Source organism: Oncorhynchus keta, unplaced genomic scaffold (assembly GCF_023373465.1).
Source record: "Oncorhynchus keta strain PuntledgeMale-10-30-2019 unplaced genomic scaffold, Oket_V2 Un_contig_2890_pilon_pilon, whole genome shotgun sequence".
NCBI classification, from domain to species: domain Eukaryota; kingdom Metazoa; phylum Chordata; class Actinopteri; order Salmoniformes; family Salmonidae; genus Oncorhynchus; species Oncorhynchus keta.
In genome coordinates, this window is record NW_026286283.1 from 4,179 (window position 1) to 29,984 (window position 25,806).

General features: G+C 47.5%; 1 protein-coding gene across 1 annotated transcript; it reads left to right on the plus strand.

The window, feature by feature from the left end:
• Positions 1-24,501, plus strand: LOC127923231 (ras-associating and dilute domain-containing protein-like). The gene is made up of 3 exons (XM_052507209.1): positions 1-1,235; positions 14,050-14,189; positions 24,356-24,501. Exons 1-3 carry the CDS (start codon positions 1,215-1,217, stop codon positions 24,453-24,455), a joined length of 261 nt encoding a protein of 86 aa, XP_052363169.1. The 5' UTR covers positions 1-1,214; the 3' UTR covers positions 24,456-24,501.
• The last annotated feature ends 1,305 nt before the right edge of the window (positions 24,502-25,806 follow it).

Here is a 25,806-nt window from a genome sequence, read left to right on the forward strand (position 1 = left end):
AACTCTGCATGTCTCCCCCTGGTGGCCAGTATTCAGTACTGCTGTTGTTCCCTGATAACTCTGCATGTCTCCCCCTGGTGGCCAGTATTCAGTACTGCTGTTGTTCCCTGATAACTCTGCATGTCTCCCCCTGGTGGCCAGTATTCAGTACTGCTGTTGTTCCCTGATAACTCTGCATGTCTCCCCCTGGTGGCCAGTATTCAGTACTGCTGTTGTTCCCTGATAACTCTGCATGTCTCCCCCTGGTGGCCAGTATTCAGTACTGCTGTTGTTCCCTGATAAACTCTGCATGTCTCCCCCTGGTGGCCAGTGTTCAGTACTACATGTCTCCCCCTGGTGGCCAGTGTTCAGTACTACATGTCTCCCCCTGGTGACCAGTGTTCAGTACTGCTGTTGTTCCCTGATAAACTCTGCATGTCTCCCCCTGGTGACCAGTGTTAAGTACTACATGTCTCCCCCTGGTGGCCAGTGTTCAGTACTACATGTCTCCCCCTGGTGGCCAGTGTTCAGTACTACATGTCTCCCCCTGGTGGCCAGTGTTCAGTACTACATGTCTCCCCCTGGTGGCCAGTGTTCAGTACTACATGTCCCCCCTGGTGACCAGTGTTCAGTACTACATGTCTCCCCCTGGTGACCAGTGTTCAGTACTACATGGTGACCAGTGTTCAGTACTACATGTCTCCCCCTGGTGGCCAGTGTTCAGTACTACATGTCTCCCCCTGGTGGCCAGTGTTCAGTACTACATGTCTCCCCCTGGTGACCAGTGTTCAGTACTACATGTCGCCCCCTGGTGACCAGTGTTCAGTACTACATGTCGCCACCTGGTGACCAGTGTTCAGTACTCATGTCTCCCCATGTCTACCTGTAGTGTGTGTGTATAGCTATAGTGTGTGTATAGCTGTGGTGTGTGTCAAGCTGTAGTGTGTGTGTCTGGCTCTCGTGTGTGTATAGCTGTAGTGTGTGTGTACAGGTGTCTTGTGTGTGTATAGCTGTAGTGTGTGTGTATAGCTATAGTGTGTGTATAGCTATAGTGTGTGTATAGCTGTAGTGTGTGTCTAGCTGTAGTGTGTGTGTGTCTAGCTGTAGTGTGTGTCCTCTCTACAGGTAGTTTATGTGAGTTCCCCTTCCCTGTGCCTCCCGAGGCCCTGCTCCCTGATGATGAGTGTTGTCTGGTGTTTGTAGTGGAGCTGAACAAGGGACCCTACGGACTGGGCATGGGACTCATAGACGGACTGGTGAGTAAAAGCAAATCAAATGGGATTTTTCCACATAGACTAACACATGCTCTGTAAACAACAGGTGTAGACTAACACATGCTTTATAAACAACAGGTGTAGACTAACACATGCTTTATAAACAACAGGTGTAGGTAGACTAACACATGCTCTATAAACAACAGGTGTAGACTAACACATACTCTATAAACAACAGGTGTAGACTAACACATGCTCTATAAACAACAGGTGTAGACTAACACATGCTCTATAAACAACAGGTGTAGACTAACACATGCTCTATAAACAACAGGTGTAGACTAACACATGCTCTATAAACAACAGGTGTAGACTAACACATGTAAACAACAGGTGTAGACTAACACATGCTCTATAAACAACAGGTGTAGACTAACACATGTAAACAACAGGTGTAGACTAACACATGCTTTATAAACAACAGGTGTAGACTAACACATGCTTTATAAACAACAGGTGTAGACTAACACATGCTTTATAAACAACAGGTGTAGACTAACACATGCTCTATAAACAACAGGTGTAGACTAACACATGTAAACAACAGGTGTAGACTAACACATGCTTTATAAACAACAGGTGTAGACTAACACATGCTTTATAAACAACAGGTGTAGACTAACACATGTAAACAACAGGTGTAGACTAACACATGCTCTATAAACAACAGGTGTAGACTAACACATGCTCTATAAACAACAGGTGTAGACTAACACATGTAAACAACAGGTGTAGACTAACACATGCTTTATAAACAACAGGTGTAGACAACAGGTGTAGACTAACACATGTAAACAACAGGTGTAGACTAACACATGCTTTATAAACAACAGGTGTAGACTAACACATGCTTTATAAACAACAGGTGTAGACTAACACATGCTTTATAAACAACAGGTGTAGACTAACACATGTAAACTATATACTATATACAGATACCAGGTCATAACATTACTATATACAGGAAGTACCAGGTAATAACATGGCTATATACAGATACCAGGTAATAACATGGCTATATACAGATACCAGGTAATAACATGGCTATATACAGATACCAGGTAATAACATGGCTATATACAGGAAGTACCAGGTAATAACATGACTATATACAGGAAGTACCAGGTAATAACATGGCTATATACAGGAAGTACCAGGTAATAACATGACTATATACAGGAAGTACCAGGTAATAACATGACTATATACAGGGAGTACCAGGTGATAACATGGTTATATACAGATATTACCAGGTAATAACATGGTTATATACAGATATTAGGTAATAACATTTAACATTTACATTTAAGTCATTTAGCAGACGCTCTTGTCCAGAGCGACTTACAAATTGGTGCATACACCTTATGACATCCAGTGGAACAGCCACTTTACAATAGTGCATCTAAATCTTTTTAGGGGGTGAGAAGGATTACTTACCCTATCCTAGGTATTCCTTGAAGAGGTGGGGTTTCAGGTGTCTCCGGAAGGTGGTGATTGACTCCGCTGTCCTGGCGTCGTGAGGGAGTTTGTTCCACCATTGGGGGCCAGAGCAGCGAACAGTTTTGACTGGGCTGAGCGGGAACTGTACTTCCTCAGTGGTAGGGAGGCGAGCAGGCCAGAGGTGGATGAACGCAGTGCCCTTGTTTGGGTGTAGGGCCTGATCAGAGCCTGGAGGTACTGAGGTGCCGTTCCCCTCACAGCTCCGTAGGCAAGCACCATGGTCTTGTAGCGGATGCGAGCTTCAACTGGAAGCCAGTGGAGAGAGCGGAGGAGCGGGGTGACGTGAGAGAACTTGGGAAGGTTGAACACCAGACGGGCTGCGGCGTTCTGGATGAGTTGTAGGGGTTTAATGGCACAGGCAGGGAGCCCAGCCAACAGCGAGTTGCAGTAATCAGGACGGGAGATGACAAGTGCCTGGATTAGGACCTGCGCCGCTTCCTGTGTGAGGCAGGGTCGTACTCTGCGGATGTTGTAGAGCATGAACCTACAGGAACGGGACACCGCCTTGATGTTAGTTGAGAACGACAGGGTGTTGTCCAGGATCACGCCAAGGTTCTTAGCGCTCTGGGAGGAGGACACAATGGAGTTGTCAACCGTGATGGCGAGATCATGGAACGGGCAGTCCTTCCCCGGGAGGAAGAGGAGCTCCGTCTTGCTGAGGTTCAGCTTGAGGTGGTGATCCGTCATCCACACTGATATGTCTGCCAGACATGCAGAGATGCGATTCGCCACCTGGTCATCAGAAGGGGGAAAGGAGAAGATTAATTGTGTGTCGTCTGCATAGCAATGATAGGAGAGACCATGTGAGGTTATGACAGAGCCAAGTGACTTGGTGTATAGCGAGAATAAGAGAGGGCCTAGAACAGAGCCCTGGGGGACACCAGTGGTGAGAGCGCGTGGTGAGGAGACAGATTCTCGCCACGCCACCTGGTAGGAGCGACCTGTCAGGTAGGACGCAATCCAAGCGTGGGCCGCGCCGGAGATGCCCAACTCGGAGAGGGTGGAGAGGAGGATCTGATGGTTCACAGTATCGAAGGCAGCCGATAGGTCTAGAAGGATGAGAGCAGAGGAGAGAGAGTTAGCTTTAGCAGTGCGGAGCGCCTCCGTGATACAGAGAAGAGCAGTCTCAGTTGAATGACTAGTCTTGAAACCTGACTGATTTGGATCAAGAAGGTCATTCTGAGAGAGATAGCGGTAGAGCTGGCCAAGGACGGCACGCTCAAGAGTTTTGGAGAGAAAAGAGAGAAGGGATACTGGTCTGTAGTTGTTGACATCGGAGGATCGAGTGTAGGTTTTTTCAGAAGGGTGCAACTCTCGCTCTCTTGAAGACGGAAGGGACGTAGCCAGCGGTCAGGGATGAGTTGATGAGCGAGGTGAGGTAAGGGAGAAGGTCTCCGAAATGGTCTGGAGAAGAGAGGAGGGGATAGGGTCAAGCGGGCAGGTTGTTGGGCGGCCGGCCGTCACAAGACGCGAGATTTCATCTGGAGAGAGAGGGGAGAAAGAGGACAGAGCATAGGGTAGGGCAGTGTGAGCAGAACCAGCGGTGTCGTTTGACTTAGCAAACGAGGATCGGATGTCGTCGACCTTCTTTTCAAAATGGTTGACGAAGTCATCTGCAGAGAGGGAGGAGGGGGAGGGGGAGGAGGATTCAGGAGGGAGGAGAAGGTGGCAAAGAGCTTCCTAGGGTTAGAGGCAGATGCTTGGAATTTAGAATGGTAGAAAGTGGCTTTAGCAGCAGAGACAGAGGAGGAAAATGTAGAGAGGGAGTGAAAGGATGCCAGGTCCGCAGGGAGGCGAGTTTTCCTCCATTTCCGCTCGGCTGCCCGGAGCCCTGTTCTGTGAGCTCGCAATGAGTCGTCGAGCCACGGAGCGGGAGGGAGGACCGAGCCGGCCTGGAGGATAGGGGACATAGAGAGTCAAAGGATGCAGAAAGGGAGGAGAGGAGGGTTGAGGAGGCAGAATCAGGAGATAGGTTGGAGAAGGTTTGAGCAGAGGGAAGAGATGATAGGATGGAAGAGGAGAGAGTAGCGGGGGAGAGAGAGCGAAGGTTGGGACGGCGCGATACCATCCGAGTAGGGGCAGTGTGGGAAGTGTTGGATGAGAGCGAGAGGGAAAAGGATACAAGGTAGTGGTCGGAGACTTGGAGGAGTTGCAATGAGGTTAGTGGAAGAACAGCATCTAGTAAAGATGAGGTCAAGCGTATTGCCTGCCTTGTGAGTAGGGGGAAGGTGAGAGGGTGAGGTCAAAAGAGGAGAGGAGTGGAAAGAAGGAGGCAGAGAGGAATGAGTCAAAGGTAGACGTGGGGAGGTTAAAGTTGCCCAGAACTGTGAGAGGTGAGCCGTCCTCAGGAAAGGAGCTTATCAAGGCATCAAGCTCATTGATGAACTCTCCAAGGGAACCTGGAGGGCGATAAATGATAAGGATGTTAAGCTTGAAAGGGCTGGTAACTGTGACAGCATGGAATTCAAAGGAGGCGATAGACAGATGGGTAAGGGGAGAAAGAGAGAATGACTACTTGGGAGAGATGAGGATTCCGGTGCCACCACCCCGCTGACCAGAAGCTCTCGGGTGTGCGAGAACACGTGGGCGGACGAGGAGAGAGCAGTAGGAGTAGCAGTGTTATCTGTGGTGATCCATGTTTCCGTCAGTGCCAAGAAGTCGAGGGACTGGAGGGAGGCATAGGCTGAGATGAACTCTGCCTTGTTGGCCGCAGATCGGCAGTTCCAGAGGCTACCGGAGACCTGGAACTCCACGTGGGTCGTACGCGCTGGGACCACCAGATTAGGGTGGCCACGGCCACGCGGTGTGGAGCGTTTGTGTGGTCTGTGCAGAGAGGAGAGAACAGGGATAGACAGACACATAGTTGACAGGCTACAGAAGGGGCTACGCTAATGCAAGGAGATTGGAATGACAAGTGGACTACACGTCTCGAATGTTCAGAAAGTTAAGCTTACGTAGCAAGAATCTTATTGACTAAAATTATTAAAATGATACAGTACTGCTGAAGTAGGCTAGCTGGCAGTAGCTGCGTTGTTGACACTACACTAATCAAGTCGTTCCGTTGAGTGTAATAGTTTCCATAATAACCATAATAACATGGTTATATACAGGGAGTACCAGGTAATAACATGGCTATATACAGGAGTACCAGGTAATAACATGGCTATATACAGGGAGTACCAGGTAATAACATGGCTATATACAGGAAGTACCAGGTAATAACATGGCTATATACAGGAGTACCAGGTAATAACATGGCTATATACAGGGAGGTAATAACATGGCTCTATACAGGAGGTAATAACATGGCTCTATACAGGGAGTACCAGGTAATAACATGGCTATATACAGGTAGTACCAGGTAATAACATGGCTCTATACAGGGAGTACCAGGTAATAACATGGCTATATACAGGTAGTACCAGGTAATAACATGGCTCTATACAGGAGTACCAGGTAATAACATGGTTATATGCAGGAGTACCAGGTAATAACATGGCTATATACAGGTAGTACCAGGTAATAACATGGCTATATACAGGAAGTACCAGGTAATAACATGGTTATATACAGGAGTACCAGGTAATAACATGGTTATATGCAGGGAGTACCAGGTAATAACATTACTATATACAGGGAGTACCAGGTAATAACATGGCTCTATACAGGGAGGTAATAACATGGCTATATACAGGAGTAACCGGTAATAACATGGTTATATACAGGAGTACCAGGTAATAACATGGCTCTATACAGGAGGTAATAACATGGCTTTATACAGGAGGTAATAACATGGCTCTATACAGGGAGGTAATAACATGGCTCTATACAGGAGGTAATAACATGGTTATATACAGGAGTACCAGGTAATAACATGGCTATATACAGGGAGTACCAGGTAATAACATGGTTATATACAGGAGTACCAGGTAATAACATGGCTATATACAGGAAGTACCAGGTAATAACATGGCTATATACAGGTAGTACCAGGTAATAACATGGTTATATACAGGTAGTACCAGGTAATAACATGGTTATATACAGGGAGTACCAGGTAATAACATGGCTATATACAGGGAGTACCAGGTAATAACATGGCTATATACAGGAAGTACCAGGTAATAACATGGCTATATACAGGAGTACCAGGTAATAACATGGCTATATACAGGAGGTAATAACATGGCTCTATACAGGGAGGTAATAACATGGCTCTATACAGGAGTACCAGGTAATAACATGGCTATATACAGGTAGTACCAGGTAATAACATGACTATATACAGGAAGTACCAGGTAATAACATGGCTATATACAGGAAGTACCAGGTAATAACATGACTATATACAGGGAGTACCAGGTGATAACATGGTTATATACAGATATTACCAGGTAATAACATGGCTATATACAGGGAGTACCAGGTAATAACATGGCTATATACAGGAAGTACCAGGTAATAACATGGTTATATACAGGGAGTACCAGGTAATAACATGGTTATATGCAGGGAGTACCAGGTAATAACATTACTATATACAGGGAGTACCAGGTAATAACATGGCTCTATACAGGGAGGTAATAACATGGCTATATACAGGGAGTAACCGGTAATAACATGGTTATATACAGGGAGTACCAGGTAATAACATGGCTCTATACAGGGAGGTAATAACATGGCTTTATACAGGGAGGTAATAACATGGCTATATACAGGGAGGTAATAACATGGCTATATACAGGGAGGTAATAACATGGCTATATACAGGGAGTACCAGGTAATAACATGGTTATATACAGGGAGTACCAGGTAATAACATGGCTATATACAGGGAGTACCAGGTAATAACATGGCTATATACAGGAAGTACCAGGTAATAACATGGCTATATACAGGAAGTACCAGGTAATAACATGGCTATATACAGGGAGTACCAGGTAATAACATGGTTATATACAGGAGTACCAGGTAATAACATGGTTATATACAGGTAGTACCAGGTAATAACATGGTTATATACAGGTAGTACCAGGTAATAACATGGCTATATACAGATATTAGGTAATAACATGGCTATATACAGGAGTACCAGGTAATAACATGGCTATATACAGGAGTACCAGGTAATAACATGGCTATATACAGGTAGTACCAGGTAATAACATGGTTATATACAGGGAGTACCAGGTTATAACATGGTTATATACAGGGAGTACCAGGTAATAACATGGCTATATACAGGAAGTACCAGGTAATAACATGGCTATATACAGGTAGTACCAGGTAATAACATGGTTATATACAGATATTAGGTAATAACATGGTTATATACAGGGAGTACCAGGTAATAACATGGCTATATACAGGGAGTACCAGGTAATAACATGGCTATATACAGGTAGTACCAGGTAATAACATGGTTATATACAGGAGTACCAGGTAATAACATGGTTATATGCAGGAGTACCAGGTAATAACATGGTTATATACAGATATTAGGTAATAACATGGTTATATGCAGGAGTATCAGGTAATAACATGGTTATATAAAGATATTAGGTAATAACATGGCTACATACAGATATTAGGTAATAACATGGTTATATACAGGAGTACCAGGTTATAACATGGTTATATACAGGGAGTACCAGGTTATAACATGGTTATATACAGGGAGTACCAGGTAATAACATGGCTATATACAGGAAGTACCAGGTAATAACATGGCTATATACAGGTAGTACCAGGTAATAACATGGTTATATACAGATATTAGGTAATAACATGGTTATATACAGGGAGTACCAGGTAATAACATGGCTATATACAGGGAGTACCAGGTAATAACATGGCTATATACAGGTAGTACCAGGTAATAACATGGTTATATGCAGGGAGTACCAGGTAATAACATGGTTATATACAGATATTAGGTAATAACATGGTTATATGCAGGGAGTATCAGGTAATAACATGGTTATATAAAGATATTAGGTAATAACATGGCTATATACAGATATTAGGTAATAACATGGTTATATACAGGAGTACCAGGTAATAACATGGTTATATACAGATATTAGGTAATAACATGGTTATATACAGGGAGTACCAGGTAATAACATGGTTATATACATATATTAGGTAATAACATGGTTATATACAGGTAGTACCAGGTAATAACATGGTTATATACAGCTATTAGGTAATAACATGGTTATATACAGATATTAGGTAATAACATGGTTATATACAGGAGTACCAGGTAATAACATGGCTATATACAGGTAGTACCAGGTAATAACATGGTTATATACAGGGAGTACCAGGTAATAACATGGTTATATGCAGGGAGTACCAGGTAATAACATGGTTATATACAGATATTAGGTAATAACATGGTTATATGCAGGAGTATCAGGTAATAACATGGTTATATAAAGATATTAGGTAATAACATGGCTACATACAGATATTAGGTAATAACATGGTTATATACAGGAGTACCAGGTTATAACATGGTTATATACAGGGAGTACCAGGTTATAACATGGCTATATACAGGAAGTACCAGGTAATAACATGGCTATATACAGGTAGTACCAGGTAATAACATGGTTATATACAGATATTAGGTAATAACATGGTTATATACAGGAGTACCAGGTAATAACATGGCTATATACAGGGAGTACCAGGTAATAACATGGCTATATACAGGTAGTACCAGGTAATAACATGGTTATATGCAGGGAGTACCAGGTAATAACATGGTTATATACAGATATTAGGTAATAACATGGTTATATACAGGAGTACCAGGTAATAACATGGCTATATACAGGGAGTACCAGGTAATAACATGGTTATATACAGGGAGTACCAGGTTATAACATGGTTATATACAGGAGTACCAGGTAATAACATGGCTATATACAGGAAGTACCAGGTAATAACATGGCTATATACAGGTAGTACCAGGTAATAACATGGTTATATACAGATATTAGGTAATAACATGGTTATATACAGGAGTACCAGGTAATAACATGGCTCTATACAGGGAGTACCAGGTAATAACATGGCTATATACAGGTAGTACCAGGTAATAACATGGCTCTATACAGGAGTACCAGGTAATAACATGGCTCTATACAGGGAGTACCAGGTAATAACATGGTTATATGCAGGAGTACCAGGTAATAACATGGCTATATACAGGTAGTACCAGGTAATAACATGGCTATATACAGGAAGTACCAGGTAATAACATGGTTATATACAGGAGTACCAGGTAATAACATGGTTATATGCAGGAGTACCAGGTAATAACATTACTATATACAGGGAGTACCAGGTAATAACATGGCTCTATACAGGAGGTAATAACATGGCTATATACAGGAGTAACCGGTAATAACATGGTTATATACAGGGAGTACCAGGTAATAACATGGCTCTATACAGGAGGTAATAACATGGCTTTATACAGGGAGGTAATAACATGGCTCTATACAGGAGGTAATAACATGGCTCTATACAGGAGGTAATAACATGGTTATATACAGGGAGTACCAGGTAATAACATGGCTATATACAGGGAGTACCAGGTAATAACATGGTTATATACAGGAGTACCAGGTAATAACATGGCTATATACAGGAAGTACCAGGTAATAACATGGCTATATACAGGTAGTACCAGGTAATAACATGGTTATATACAGATATTAGGTAATAACATGGTTATATACAGGTAGTACCAGGTAATAACATGGTTATATACAGGAGTACCAGGTAATAACATGGTTATATACAGGTAGTACCAGGTAATAACATGGTTATATACAGGTAGTACCAGGTAATAACATGGCTATATACAGATATTAGGTAATAACATGGCTATATACAGGGAGTACCAGGTAATAACATGGCTATATACAGGTAGTACCAGGTAATAACATGGTTATATACAGGAGTACCAGGTTATAACATGGTTATATACAGGGAGTACCAGGTAATAACATGGCTATATACAGGAAGTACCAGGTAATAACATGGCTATATACAGGTAGTACCAGGTAATAACATGGTTATATACAGATATTAGGTAATAACATGGTTATATACAGGAGTACCAGGTAATAACATGGCTATATACAGGAGTACCAGGTAATAACATGGCTATATACAGGTAGTACCAGGTAATAACATGGTTATATACAGGAGTACCAGGTAATAACATGGTTATATGCAGGGAGTACCAGGTAATAACATGGTTATATACAGATATTAGGTAATAACATGGTTATATGCAGGAGTATCAGGTAATAACATGGTTATATAAAGATATTAGGTAATAACATGGCTACATACAGATATTAGGTAATAACATGGTTATATACAGGGAGTACCAGGTTATAACATGGTTATATACAGGGAGTACCAGGTTATAACATGGTTATATACAGGAGTACCAGGTAATAACATGGCTATATACAGGAAGTACCAGGTAATAACATGGCTATATACAGGTAGTACCAGGTAATAACATGGTTATATACAGATATTAGGTAATAACATGGTTATATACAGGGAGTACCAGGTAATAACATGGCTATATACAGGGAGTACCAGGTAATAACATGGCTATATACAGGTAGTACCAGGTAATAACATGGTTATATGCAGGGAGTACCAGGTAATAACATGGTTATATACAGATATTAGGTAATAACATGGTTATATGCAGGGAGTATCAGGTAATAACATGGTTATATAAAGATATTAGGTAATAACATGGCTATATACAGATATTAGGTAATAACATGGTTATATACAGGGAGTACCAGGTAATAACATGGTTATATACAGATATTAGGTAATAACATGGTTATATACAGGGAGTACCAGGTAATAACATGGTTATATACATATATTAGGTAATAACATGGTTATATACAGGTAGTACCAGGTAATAACATGGTTATATACAGCTATTAGGTAATAACATGGTTATATACAGATATTAGGTAATAACATGGTTATATACAGGGAGTACCAGGTAATAACATGGCTATATACAGGTAGTACCAGGTAATAACATGGTTATATACAGGAGTACCAGGTAATAACATGGTTATATGCAGGGAGTACCAGGTAATAACATGGTTATATACAGATATTAGGTAATAACATGGTTATATGCAGGAGTATCAGGTAATAACATGGTTATATAAAGATATTAGGTAATAACATGGCTACATACAGATATTAGGTAATAACATGGTTATATACAGGGAGTACCAGGTTATAACATGGTTATATACAGGAGTACCAGGTTATAACATGGTTATATACAGGGAGTACCAGGTAATAACATGGCTATATACAGGAAGTACCAGGTAATAACATGGCTATATACAGGTAGTACCAGGTAATAACATGGTTATATACAGATATTAGGTAATAACATGGTTATATACAGGGAGTACCAGGTAATAACATGGCTATATACAGGGAGTACCAGGTAATAACATGGCTATATACAGGTAGTACCAGGTAATAACATGGTTATATGCAGGGAGTACCGGGTAATAACATGGTTATATACAGATATTAGGTAATAACATGGTTATATGCAGGGAGTATCAGGTAATAACATGGTTATATAAAGATATTAGGTAATAACATGGCTATATACAGATATTAGGTAATAACATGGTTATATACAGGGAGTACCAGGTAATAACATGGTTATATACAGATATTAGGTAATAACATGGTTATATACAGGAGTACCAGGTAATAACATGGTTATATACATATATTAGGTAATAACATGGTTATATACAGGTAGTACCAGGTAATAACATGGTTATATACAGCTATTAGGTAATAACATGGTTATATACAGATATTAGGTAATAACATGGTTATATACAGGAGTACCAGGTAATAACATGGCTATATACAGGTAGTACCAGGTAATAACATGGTTATATACAGGAGTACCAGGTAATAACATGGTTATATACAGATATTAGGTAATAACATGGTTATATACAGATATTAGGTAATAACATGGTTATATGCAGGGAGTATCAGGTAATAACATTACTATATACAGGAAGTACCAGGTAATAACATTACTATATACAGGAAGTACCAGGTAATAACGTTAGAGATCACTCACAACGTTTCTTAACATTAGAGATCGCTCACAACGTTTCTTAACATTAGAGATCACTCACAACATTTCTTAACATTAGAAATCACTCACAACGTTTTTTAACATTAGAGATCACTCACAGCGTTTCTTAACATTAGAGATCACTCACAACATTTCTTAACATTAGAGATCACTCACAACATTTCTTAACATTAGAGATCACTCACAACATTTCTTAACATTAGAGATCACTCACAACGTTTCTTAACATTAGAGATCACTCACAACATTTCTTAACATTAGAGATCACTCACAACATTTCTTAACATTAGAGATCACTCACAACATTTCTTAACATTAGAGATCACTCACAACGTTTCTTAACATTAGAGATCACTCACAACGTTTCTTAACATTAGAGATCACTCACAACATTTCTTAACATTAGAGATCACTCACAACGTTTCTTAACATTAGAGATCACTCACAACATTTCTTAACATTAGAGATCACTCACAACGTTTCTTAACATTAGAGATCACTCACAACATTTCTTAACATTAGAGATCACTCACAACATTTCTTAACATTAGAGATCACTCACAACATTTCTTAACATTAGAGATCACTCACAACGTTTCTTAACATTAGAGATCACTCACAACATTTCTTAACATTAGAGATCACTCACAACATTTCTTAACATTAGAGATCACTCACAACATTTCTTAACATTAGAGATCACTCACAACGTTTCTTAACATTAGAGATCACTCACAACGTTTCTTAACATTAGAGATCACTCACAACATTTCTTAACATTAGAGATCACTCACAACGTTTCTTAACATTAGAGATCACTCGTTTCTTAAAGAGATACACATGGAGTGCTGCGTATGACGACACAATGGGAAAACACACACACACACACACACACACACACACACACACACACACACACACACACACACACACACACACACACACACACACACACACACACACACACACACACACACACACACACACTTATTCAAAGACCAAATGTACACCCGGCGATAGTGTTTGGCTAAACACAGCAGGTGGTAACATTTAAACGGCTAAACTTCTCTCCTCCTCCAGCACACGCCTCTGAATGCTCCAGGGATCTATATCAGAACTCTGATACCAGACGGTCCGGCGGAGTCCGATGGGAGGCTGCGGATTGGAGACCGGATACTAGCGGTTAACGGGACCAGCCTGATAGGAGCAGACTACCAGAGGTGAGGATACTAGGGGGACCAGCCTGATAGGAGCAGACTACCAGAGGTGAGGATACTAGGGGGACCAGCCTGATAGGAGCAGACTACCAGAGGTGAGGATACTAGGGGGACCAGCCTGATAGTAGCAGACTACCAGAGGTGAGGATACTAGAGGGACCAGCCTGATGGGAGCAGACTACCAGAGGTGAGGATACTAGGGGACCAGCCTGATAGGAGCAGACTACCAGAGGTGAGGATACTAGGGGACCAGCCTGATAGGAGCAGACTACCAGAGGTGAGGATACTAGGGGATCAGCCTGATAGGAGCAGACTACCAGAGGTGAGGATACTAGGGGACCAGCCTGATAGGAGCAGACTACCAGAGGTGAGGATACTAGGGGTTAACGGGACCAGCCTGATAGGAGCAGACTACCAGAGGTGAGGATACTAGGGGACCAGCCTGATAGGAGCAGACTACCAGAGGTGAGGATACTAGGGGGACCAGCCTGATAGGAGCAGACTACCAGAGGTGAGGATACTAGGGGACCAGCCTGATAGGAGCAGACTACCAGAGGTGAGGATACTAGCGGTTAACGGGACCAGCCTGATAGGAGCAGACTACCAGAGGTGAGGATACTAGAGGGACCAGCCTGATGGGAGCAGACTACCAGAGATGAGGATACTAGCGGGACCAGCCTGATAGGAGCAGACTACCAGAGGTGAGGATACTAGCGGGACCAGCCTGATAGGAGCAGACTACCAGAGGTGAGGATACTAGCGGGACCAGCCTGATAGGAGCATACTACCAGAGATGAGGATACTAGGGGTTAACGGGACCAGCCTGATGGGAGCAGACTACCAGAGGTGAGGATACTAGAGGGACCAGCCTGATAGGAGCAGACTACCAGAGGTGAGGATACTAGGGGACCAGCCTGATAGGAGCAGACTACCAGAGGTGAGGATACTAGGGGACCAGCCTGATAGGAGCAGACTACCAGAGGTGAGGATACTAGGGGTTAACGGGACCAGCCTGATGGGAGCAGACTACCAGAGGTGAGGATACTAGAGGGACCAGCCTGATAGGAGCAGACTACCAGAGGTGAGGATACTAGCGGTTAACGGGACCAGCCTGATAGGAGCAGACTACCAGAGGTGAGGATACTAGAGGGACCAGCCTGATGGGAGCAGACTACCAGAGATGAGGATACTAGCGGGACCAGCCTGATAGGAGCAGACTACCAGAGGTGAGGATACTAGCGGGACCAGCCTGATAGGAGCAGACTACCAGAGGTGAGGATACTAGCGGGACCAGCCTGATAGGAGCATACTACCAGAGATGAGGATACTAGGGGTTAACGGGACCAGCCTGATGGGAGCAGACTACCAGAGGTGAGGATACTAGAGGACCAGCCTGATGGGAGCAGACTACCTGAGGTGAGGATACTAGCAGGACCAGCCTGATAGTAGCAGACTACCAGAGGTGAGGATACTAGGGGACAAGCCTGATAGGAGCAGACTACCAGAGGTGAGGATACTAGGGGTTAACGGGACCAGCCTGATAGGAGCAGACTACCAGAGGTGAGGATACTAGCAGGACCAGCCTAATAGGAGCAGACTACCAGAGGTGAGGATACTAGGGGACCAGCCTGATAGGAGCAGACTACCAGAGGTGAGGATACTAGTGGGACCAGCCTGATAGGAGCAGACTACCAGAGGTGAGGATACTAGGGGTTAACGGGACCAGCCTGATAGGAGCAGACTACCAGAGGTGAGGATACTAGCGGGACCAGCCTGATAGGAGCAGACTACCAGAGGTGAGGATACTAGGGGGACCAGCCTGATAGGAGCAGACTACCAGAGGTGAGGATACTAGAGGGACCAGCCTGATAGGAGCAGACTACCAGAGGTGAGGATACTAGGGGGACCAGCCTGATAGGAGCAGACTACCAGAGGTGAGGATACTAGCGGGACCAGCCTGATAGGAGCAGACTACCAGAGGTGAGGATACTAGGGGGACCAGCCTGATAGGAGCAGACTACCAGAGGTGAGGATACTAGGGGGACCAGCCTGATAGGAGCAGACTACCAGAGGTGAGGATACTAGGGGACCAGCCTGATAGGAGCAGACTACCAGAGGTGAGGATACTAGGGGACCAGCCTGATAGAGCAGACTACCAGAGGTGAGGATACTAGGGGACCAGCCTGATGGGAGCAGACTACCAGAGGTGAGGATACTAGGGGACCAGCCTGATAGGAGCAGACTACCAGAGGTGAGGATACTAGGGGGACCAGCCTGATAGGAGCAGACTACCAGAGGTGAGGATACTAGAGGGACCAGCCTGATAGGAGCAGACTACCAGAGGTGAGGATACTAGAGGGACCAGCCTGATGGGAGCAGACTACCAGAGGTGAGGATACTAGGGGACCAGCCTGATAGGAGCAGACTACCAGAGGTGAGGATACTAGGGGACCAGCCTGATAGGAGCAGACTACCAGAGGTGAGGATACTAGGGGATCAGCCTGATAGGAGCAGACTACCAGAGGTGAGGATACTAGGGGACCAGCCTGATAGGAGCAGACTACCAGAGGTGAGGATACTAGGGGTTAACGGGACCAGCCTGATAGGAGCAGACTACCAGAGGTGAGGATACTAGGGGACCAGCCTGATAGGAGCAGACTACCAGAGGTGAGGATACTAGGGGACCAGCCTGATAGGAGCAGACTACCAGAGGTGAGGATACTAGGGGGACCAGCCTGATAGGAGCAGACTACCAGAGGTGAGGATACTAGCGGTTAACGGGACCAGCCTGATAGGAGCAGACTACCAGAGGTGAGGATACTAGAGGGACCAGCCTGATAGGAGCAGACTACCAGAGGTGAGGATACTAGCGGGACCAGCCTGATAGGAGCAGACTACCAGAGGTGAGGATACTAGCGGGACCAGCCTGATAGGAGCAGACTACCAGAGGTGAGGATACTAGGGGGACCAGCCTGATAGGAGCATACTACCAGAGATGAGGATACTAGGGGTTAACGGGACCAGCCTGATGGGAGCAGACTACCAGAGGTGAGGATACTAGAGGGACCAGCCTGATAGGAGCAGACTACCAGAGGTGAGGATACTAGGGGGACCAGCCTGATAGGAGCAGACTACCAGAGGTGAGGATACTAGGGGACCAGCCTGATAGGAGCAGACTACCAGAGGTGAGGATACTAGGGGTTAACGGGACCAGCCTGATGGGAGCAGACTACCAGAGGTGAGGATACTAGAGGGACCAGCCTGATAGGAGCAGACTGCAGAGGTGAGGATACTAGCGGTTAACGGGACCAGCCTGATAGGAGCAGACTACCAGAGGTGAGGATACTAGAGGGACCAGCCTGATGGGAGCAGACTACCAGAGATGAGGATACTAGCGGGACCAGCCTGATAGGAGCAGACTACCAGAGGTGAGGATACTAGCGGGACCAGCCTGATAGGAGCAGACTACCAGAGGTGAGGATACTAGCGGGACCAGCCTGATAGGAGCATACTACCAGAGATGAGGATACTAGGGGTTAACGGGACCAGCCTGATGGGAGCAGACTACCAGAGGTGAGGATACTAGAGGGACCAGCCTGATGGGAGCAGACTACCTGAGGTGAGGATACTAGCGGGACCAGCCTGATAGTAGCAGACTACCAGAGGTGAGGATACTAGGGGACAAGCCTGATAGGAGCAGACTACCAGAGGTGAGGATACTAGGGGTTAACGGGACCAGCCTGATAGGAGCAGACTACCAGAGGTGAGGATACTAGCAGGACCAGCCTAATAGGAGCAGACTACCAGAGGTGAGGATACTAGGGGACCAGCCTGATAGGAGCAGACTACCAGAGGTGAGGATACTAGGGGACCAGCCTGATAGGAGCAGACTACCAGAGGTGAGGATACTAGGGGTTAACGGGACCAGCCTGATAGGAGCAGACTACCAGAGGTGAGGATACTAGAGGGACCAGCCTGATAGGAGCAGACTACCAGAGGTGAGGATACTAGGGGACCAGCCTGATAGGAGCAGACTACCAGAGGTGAGGATACTAGAGGGACCAGCCTGATAGTAGCAGACTACCAGAGGTGAGGATACTAGGGGGACCAGCCTGATAGGAGCAGACTACCAGAGGTGAGGATACTAGCGGGACCAGCCTGATAGGAGCAGACTACCAGAGGTGAGGATACTAGGGGACCAGCCTAATAGGAGCAGACTACCAGAGGTGAGGATACTAGGGGACCAGCCTGATAGGAGCAGACTACCAGAGGTGAGGATACTAGGGGACCAGCCTGATAGGAGCAGACTACCAGAGGTGAGGATACTAGGGGGACCAGCCTGATAGGAGCAGACTACCAGAGGTGAGGATACTAGGGGACCAGCCTGATGGGAGCAGACTACCAGAGGTGAGGATACTAGCGGGACCAGCCTGATAGGAGCAGACTACCAGAGGTGAGGATACTAGGGGACCAGCCTGATAGGAGCAGACTACCAGAGGTGAGGATACTAGGGGACCAGCCTGATAGGAGCAGACTACCAGAGGTGAGGGTACTAGGGGTTAACGGGACCAGCCTGATAGGAGCAGACTACCAGAGGTGAGGATACTAGAGGGACCAGCCTGATAAGGAGCAGACTACCAGAGGTGAGGATACTAGCGGGACCAGCCTGATAGGAGCAGACTACCAGAGGTGAGGATACTAGGGGACCAGCCTGATAGGAGCAGACTACCAGAGGTGAGGATACTAGGGGACCAGCCTGATAGGAGCAGACTACCAGAGGTGAGGATACTAGTGGGACCAGCCTGATAGGAGCAGACTACCAGAGGTGAGGATACTAGTGGGACCAGCCTGATAGGAGCAGACTACCAGAGGTGAGGATACTAGAGGACCAGCCTGATAGGAGCAGACTACCAGAGGTGAGGATACTAGTGGGACCAGCCTGATAGGAGCAGACTACCAGAGGTGAGGATACTAGAGGGACCAGCCTGATAGGAGCAGACTACCAGAGGTGAGGATACTAGGGGACCAGCCTGATAGGAGCAGACTACCAGAGGTGAGGATACTAGGGGACCAGCCTGATAGGAGCAGACTACCAGAGGTGAGGATACTAGGGGACCAGCCTGATAGGAGCAGACTACCAGAGGTGAGGATACTAGAGGGACCAGCCTGATAGGAGCAGACTACCAGAGGTGAGAATACTAGAGGGACCAGCCTGATGGGAGCAGACTACCAGAGGTGAGGATACTAGGGGACCAGCCTGATAGGAGCAGACTACCAGAGGTGAGGATACTAGGGGACCAGCCTGATAGGAGCAGACTACCAGAGGTGAGGATACTAGGGGACCAGCCTGATAGGAGCAGACTACCAGAGGTGAGGATACTAGGGGACCAGCCTGATAGGAGCAGACTACCAGAGGTGAGGATACTAGGGGGACCAGCCTGATAGGAGCAGACTACCAGAGGTGAGGATACTAGCGGTTAACGGGACCAGCCTGATAGGAGCAGACTACCAGAGGTGAGGATACTAGAGGGACCAGCCTGATGGGAGCAGACTACCAGAGATGAGGATACTAGCGGGACCAGCCTGATAGGAGCAGACTACCAGAGGTGAGGATACTAGCGGGACCAGCCTGATAGGAGCAGACTACCAGAGGTGAGGATACTAGCGGGACCAGCCTGATAGGAGCATACTACCAGAGATGAGGATACTAGGGGTTAACGGGACCAGCCTGATGGGAGCAGACTACCAGAGGTGAGGATACTAGAGGGACCAGCCTGATGGGAGCAGACTACCAGAGGTGAGGATACTAGGGGACCAGCCTGATGGGAGCAGACTACCAGAGGTGAGGATACTAGGGGACAAGCCTGATAGGAGCAGACTACCAGAGGTGAGGATACTAGGGGACCAGCCTGATAGGAGCAGACTACCAGAGGTGAGGATACTAGGGGACCAGCCTGATAGGAGCAGACTACCAGAGGTGAGGATACTAGGGGTTAACGGGACCAGCCTGATGGGAGCAGACTACCAGAGGTGAGGATACTAGAGGACCAGCCTGATAGGAGCAGACTACCAGAGGTGAGGATACTAGCGGTTAACGGGACCAGCCTGATAGGAGCAGACTACCAGAGGTGAGGATACTAGAGGGACCAGCCTGATGGGAGCAGACTACCAGAGATGAGGATACTAGCGGGACCAGCCTGATAGGAGCAGACTACCAGAGGTGAGGATACTAGCGGGACCAGCCTGATAGGAGCAGACTACCAGAGGTGAGGATACTAGCGGGACCAGCCTGATAGGAGCATACTACCAGAGATGAGGATACTAGGGGTTAACGGGACCAGCCTGATGGGAGCAGACTACCAGAGGTGAGGATACTAGAGGGACCAGCCTGATGGGAGCAGACTACCTGAGGTGAGGATACTAGCGGGACCAGCCTGATAGTAGCAGACTACCAGAGGTGAGGATACTAGGGGACAAGCCTGATAGGAGCAGACTACCAGAGGTGAGGATACTAGGGGTTAACGGGACCAGCCTGATAGGAGCAGACTACCAGAGGTGAGGATACTAGCAGGACCAGCCTAATAGGAGCAGACTACCAGAGGTGAGGATACTAGGGGACCAGCCTGATAGGAGCAGACTACCAGAGGTGAGGATACTAGGGGACCAGCCTGATAGGAGCAGACTACCAGAGGTGAGGATACTAGGGGACCAGCCTGATAGGAGCAGACTACCAGAGGTGAGGATACTAGGGGACCAGCCTGATAGGAGCAGACTACCAGAGGTGAGGATACTAGCGGTTAACGGGACCAGCCTGATAGGAGCAGACTACCAGAGGTGAGGATACTAGAGGGACCAGCCTGATGGGAGCAGACTACCAGAGATGAGGATACTAGCGGGACCAGCCTGATAGGAGCAGACTACCAGAGGTGAGGATACTAGCGGGACCAGCCTGATAGGAGCAGACTACCAGAGGTGAGGATACTAGCGGGACCAGCCTGATAGGAGCATAGTACCAGAGATGAGGATACTAGGGGTTAACGGGACCAGCCTGATGGGAGCAGACTACCAGAGGTGAGGATACTAGAGGGACCAGCCTGATGGGAGCAGACTACCAGAGGTGAGGATACTAGGGGACCAGCCTGATGGGAGCAGACTACCAGAGGTGAGGATACTAGGGGACAAGCCTGATAGGAGCAGACTACCAGAGGTGAGGATACTAGGGGACCAGCCTGATAGGAGCAGACTACCAGAGGTGAGGATACTAGGGGACCAGCCTGATAGGAGCAGACTACCAGAGGTGAGGATACTAGGGGTTAACGGGACCAGCCTGATGGGAGCAGACTACCAGAGGTGAGGATACTAGAGGGACCAGCCTGATAGGAGCAGACTACCAGAGGTGAGGATACTAGCGGTTAACGGGACCAGCCTGATAGGAGCAGACTACCAGAGGTGAGGATACTAGAGGGACCAGCCTGATGGGAGCAGACTACCAGAGATGAGGATACTAGCGGGACCAGCCTGATAGGAGCAGACTACCAGAGGTGAGGATACTAGCGGGACCAGCCTGATAGAGCAGACTACCAGAGGTGAGGATACTAGCGGGACCAGCCTGATAGGAGCATACTACCAGAGATGAGGATACTAGGGGTTAACGGGACCAGCCTGATGGGAGCAGACTACCAGAGGTGAGGATACTAGAGGGACCAGCCTGATGGGAGCAGACTACCTGAGGTGAGGATACTAGCGGGACCAGCCTGATAGTAGCAGACTACCAGAGGTGAGGATACTAGGGGACAAGCCTGATAGGAGCAGACTACCAGAGGTGAGGATACTAGGGGTTAACGGGACCAGCCTGATAGGAGCAGACTACCAGAGGTGAGGATACTAGCAGGACCAGCCTAATAGGAGCAGACTACCAGAGGTGAGGATACTAGGGGACCAGCCTGATAGGAGCAGACTACCAGAGGTGAGGATACTAGGGGACCAGCCTGATAGGAGCAGACTACCAGAGGTGAGGATACTAGGGTTAACGGGACCAGCCTGATAGGAGCAGACTACCAGAGGTGAGGATACTAGAGGGACCAGCCTGATAGGAGCAGACTACCAGAGGTGAGGATACTAGGGGACCAGCCTGATAGGAGCAGACTACCAGAGGTGAGGATACTAGAGGGACCAGCCTGATAGGAGCAGACTACCAGAGGTGAGGATACTAGCGGGACCAGCCTGATAGGAGCAGACTACCAGAGGTGAGGATACTAGCGGGACCAGCCTGATAGGAGCAGACTACCAGAGGTGAGGATACTAGGGGGACCAGCCTGATAGGAGCAGACTACCAGAGGTGAGGATACTAGGGGACCAGCCTGATAGGAGCAGACTACCAGAGGTGAGGATACTAGCGGTTAACGGGACCAGCCTGATAGGAGCAGACTACCAGAGGTGAGGATACTAGAGGGACCAGCCTGATAAGGAGCAGACTACCAGAGGTGAGGATACTAGGGGGACCAGCCTGATAGGAGCAGACTACCAGAGGTGAGGATACTAGGGGACCAGCCTGATAGGAGCAGACTACCAGAGGTGAGGATACTAGGGGACCAGCCTGATAGGAGCAGACTACCAGAGGTGAGGATACTAGGGGGACCAGCCTGATAGGAGCAGACTACCAGAGGTGAGGGTACTAGGGGTTAACGGGACCAGCCTGATAGGAGCAGACTACCAGAGGTGAGGATACTAGAGGGACCAGCCTGATAAGGAGCAGACTACCAGAGGTGAGGATACTAGGGGGACCAGCCTGATAGGAGCAGACTACCAGAGGTGAGGATACTAGGGGACCAGCCTGATAGGAGCAGACTACCAGAGGTGAGGATACTAGGGGACCAGCCTGATAGGAGCAGACTACCAGAGGTGAGGATACTAGGGGGACCAGCCTGATAGGAGCAGACTACCAGAGGTGAGGATACTAGGGGGACCAGCCTGATAGGAGCAGACTACCAGAGGTGAGGATACTAGGGGGACCAGCCTGATAGGAGCAGACTACCAGAGGTGAGGATACTAGGGGGACCAGCCTGATAGGAGCAGACTACCAGAGGTGAGGATACTAGGGGGACCAGCCTGATAGGAGCAGACTACCAGAGGTGAGGATACTAGTGGGACCAGCCTGATAGGAGCAGACTACCAGAGGTGAGGATACTAGGGGGACCAGCCTGATAGGAGCAGACTACCAGAGGTGAGGATACTAGGGGTTAACGGGACCAGCCTGATAGGAGCAGACTACCAGAGGTGAGGATACTAGGGGACCAGCCTGATAGGAGCAGACTACCAGAGGTGAGGATACTAGTGGTTAACGGGACCAGCCTGATAGGAGCAGACTACCAGAGGTGAGGATACTAGGGGTTAACGGGACCAGCCTGATGGGAGCAGACTACCAGAGGTGAGGATACTAGAGGGACCAGCCTGATGGGAGCAGACTACCAGAGGTGAGGATACTAGGGTTAACGGGACCAGCCTGATGGGAGCAGACTACCAGAGGTGAGGATACTAGAGGGACCAGCCTGATGGGAGCAGACTACCAGAGGTGAGGATACTAGCGGGACCAGCCTGATAGGAGCAGAATACCAGAGGTGAGGATACTAGGGGGACCAGCCTGATAGGAGCAGACTACCAGAGGTGAGGATACTAGGGGTTAACGGGACCAGCCTGATAGGAGCAGACTACCAGAGGTGAGGATACTAGAGGGACCAGCCTGATGGGAGCAGACTACCAGAGGTGAGGATACTAGCGGGACCAGCCTGATAGGAGCAGACTACCAGAGGTGAGGATACTAGGGGGACCAGCCTGATAGGAGCAGACTACCAGAGGTGAGGATACTAGGGGACCAGCCTGATAGGAGCAGACTACCAGAGGTGAGGATACTAGGGGGACCAGCCTGATAGGAGCAGACTACCAGAGGTGAGGATACTAGGGGGACCAGCCTGATAGGAGCAGACTACCAGAGGTGAGGATACTAGTGGGACCAGCCTGATAGGAGCAGACTACCAGAGGTGGTGATCACTATGTAATACAACTCCACCTCTCTCCTGTCTATCATTAATATTTAATCTGTGGTGATCCCTATGTAATACAACTTCCACCTTTTCCTGTCTCTCTTTCCTCTGCTCCTCCCCCTTCTCCAGTGCTGTGGATCTGATTCGTCTAGGCGGAGGACGCCTGCGTTTCCTGGTGGCCAAGTCAGACCTGGAGGTCTCAGAGAAGATCAGCGCTTCGTCCTGCTGACTGGAGGGAACGGCGGGAATCTCCACGGGAACCGCTGCCCCCACAGCTCCACCAGGAGAGACGAGGAAGAGAGGAGATGGATTCCAGGGAACTGCTGCCCCCACAGCTCCACCAGGAGAGACGAGGAAGAGAGGAGATGGATTCCAGGGAACCGCTGCCCCCACAGCGCCACCAGGAGAGACGAGGAAGAGAGGAGATGGATTCCAGGGAACCGCTGCCCCCACAGCTCCACCAGGAGAGACGAGGAAGAGAGGAGATGGACTCCAGGGAACCGCTGCCCCCACAGCTCCACCAGGAGAGACGAGGAAGAGAGGAGATGGATTCCAGGGAACTGCTGCCCCCACAGCTCCACCAGGAGAGACGAGGAAGAGAGGAGATGGATTCCAGGGAACCGCTGCCCCCACAGCTCCACCAGGAGAGACGAGGAAGAGAGGAGATGGATTCCAGGGAACCGCTGCCCCCACAGCTCCACCAGGAGAGACGAGGAAGAGAGGAGATGGATTCCAGGGAACTGCTGCCCCCACAGCGCCACCAGGAGAGACGAGGAAGAGAGGAGATGGATTCCAGGAAGATGGACAGATCCTGGAAGAGAGGAGATGGATTCCAGGAAGATGGACAGATCCCGGAAGAGAGGAGATGGATTCCAGGAAGATGGACAGATCCTGGAAGAGAGGAGATGGATTCCAGGAAGATGGACAGATCCTGGAAGAGAGGAGATGGATTCCAGGAAGATGGACAGATCCCGGAAGAGAGGAGATGGATTCCAGGAAGATGGACAGATCCTGGAAGAGAGGAGATACTCTCCTGGGAGAGAGACGGTGCTTTCCTTCAGTCCCTTGTATCACATGCACAGACACACACACATCGGCCTCAGAACTCAGACGGTGATGGTTGGAGGAAAAGACAAACTGAAAATGCACAAATGAATCGATCAAAAGCACCAAAACACTCTGGGAAGAGACTCAGGAATCGACCAGGAGTTTCACAACACGAGGAGTCAACAGACACCTTTAAAAAACCAGACAGACATTCTCTAACGTTCTTTACTGCGCTGTTACCACGGTAACACACGCCCCGCCTGGATTGGCGGAGGTACCGGGTCACACCCCCCCCCAGAACCCCGACTCCCATTGTCTCTGAGTATGACTGCCAAGGCATTCCGACCAATCACCTGCGAATAGTCAGTGATTTGAAGCAAAGTCTAACCGATCAGTCTCGAGCGTTAAAACCTCTTCCAGCCGGGGTTCTTTTAAAGCACAGTGGAGTTAGTTTGGGGTCCGATGCTCCTCCCCCTCCTCCCCTGAAGTCAACAATACAATGCTTTCAATCAAACATGTTGTGGGGAATAGAC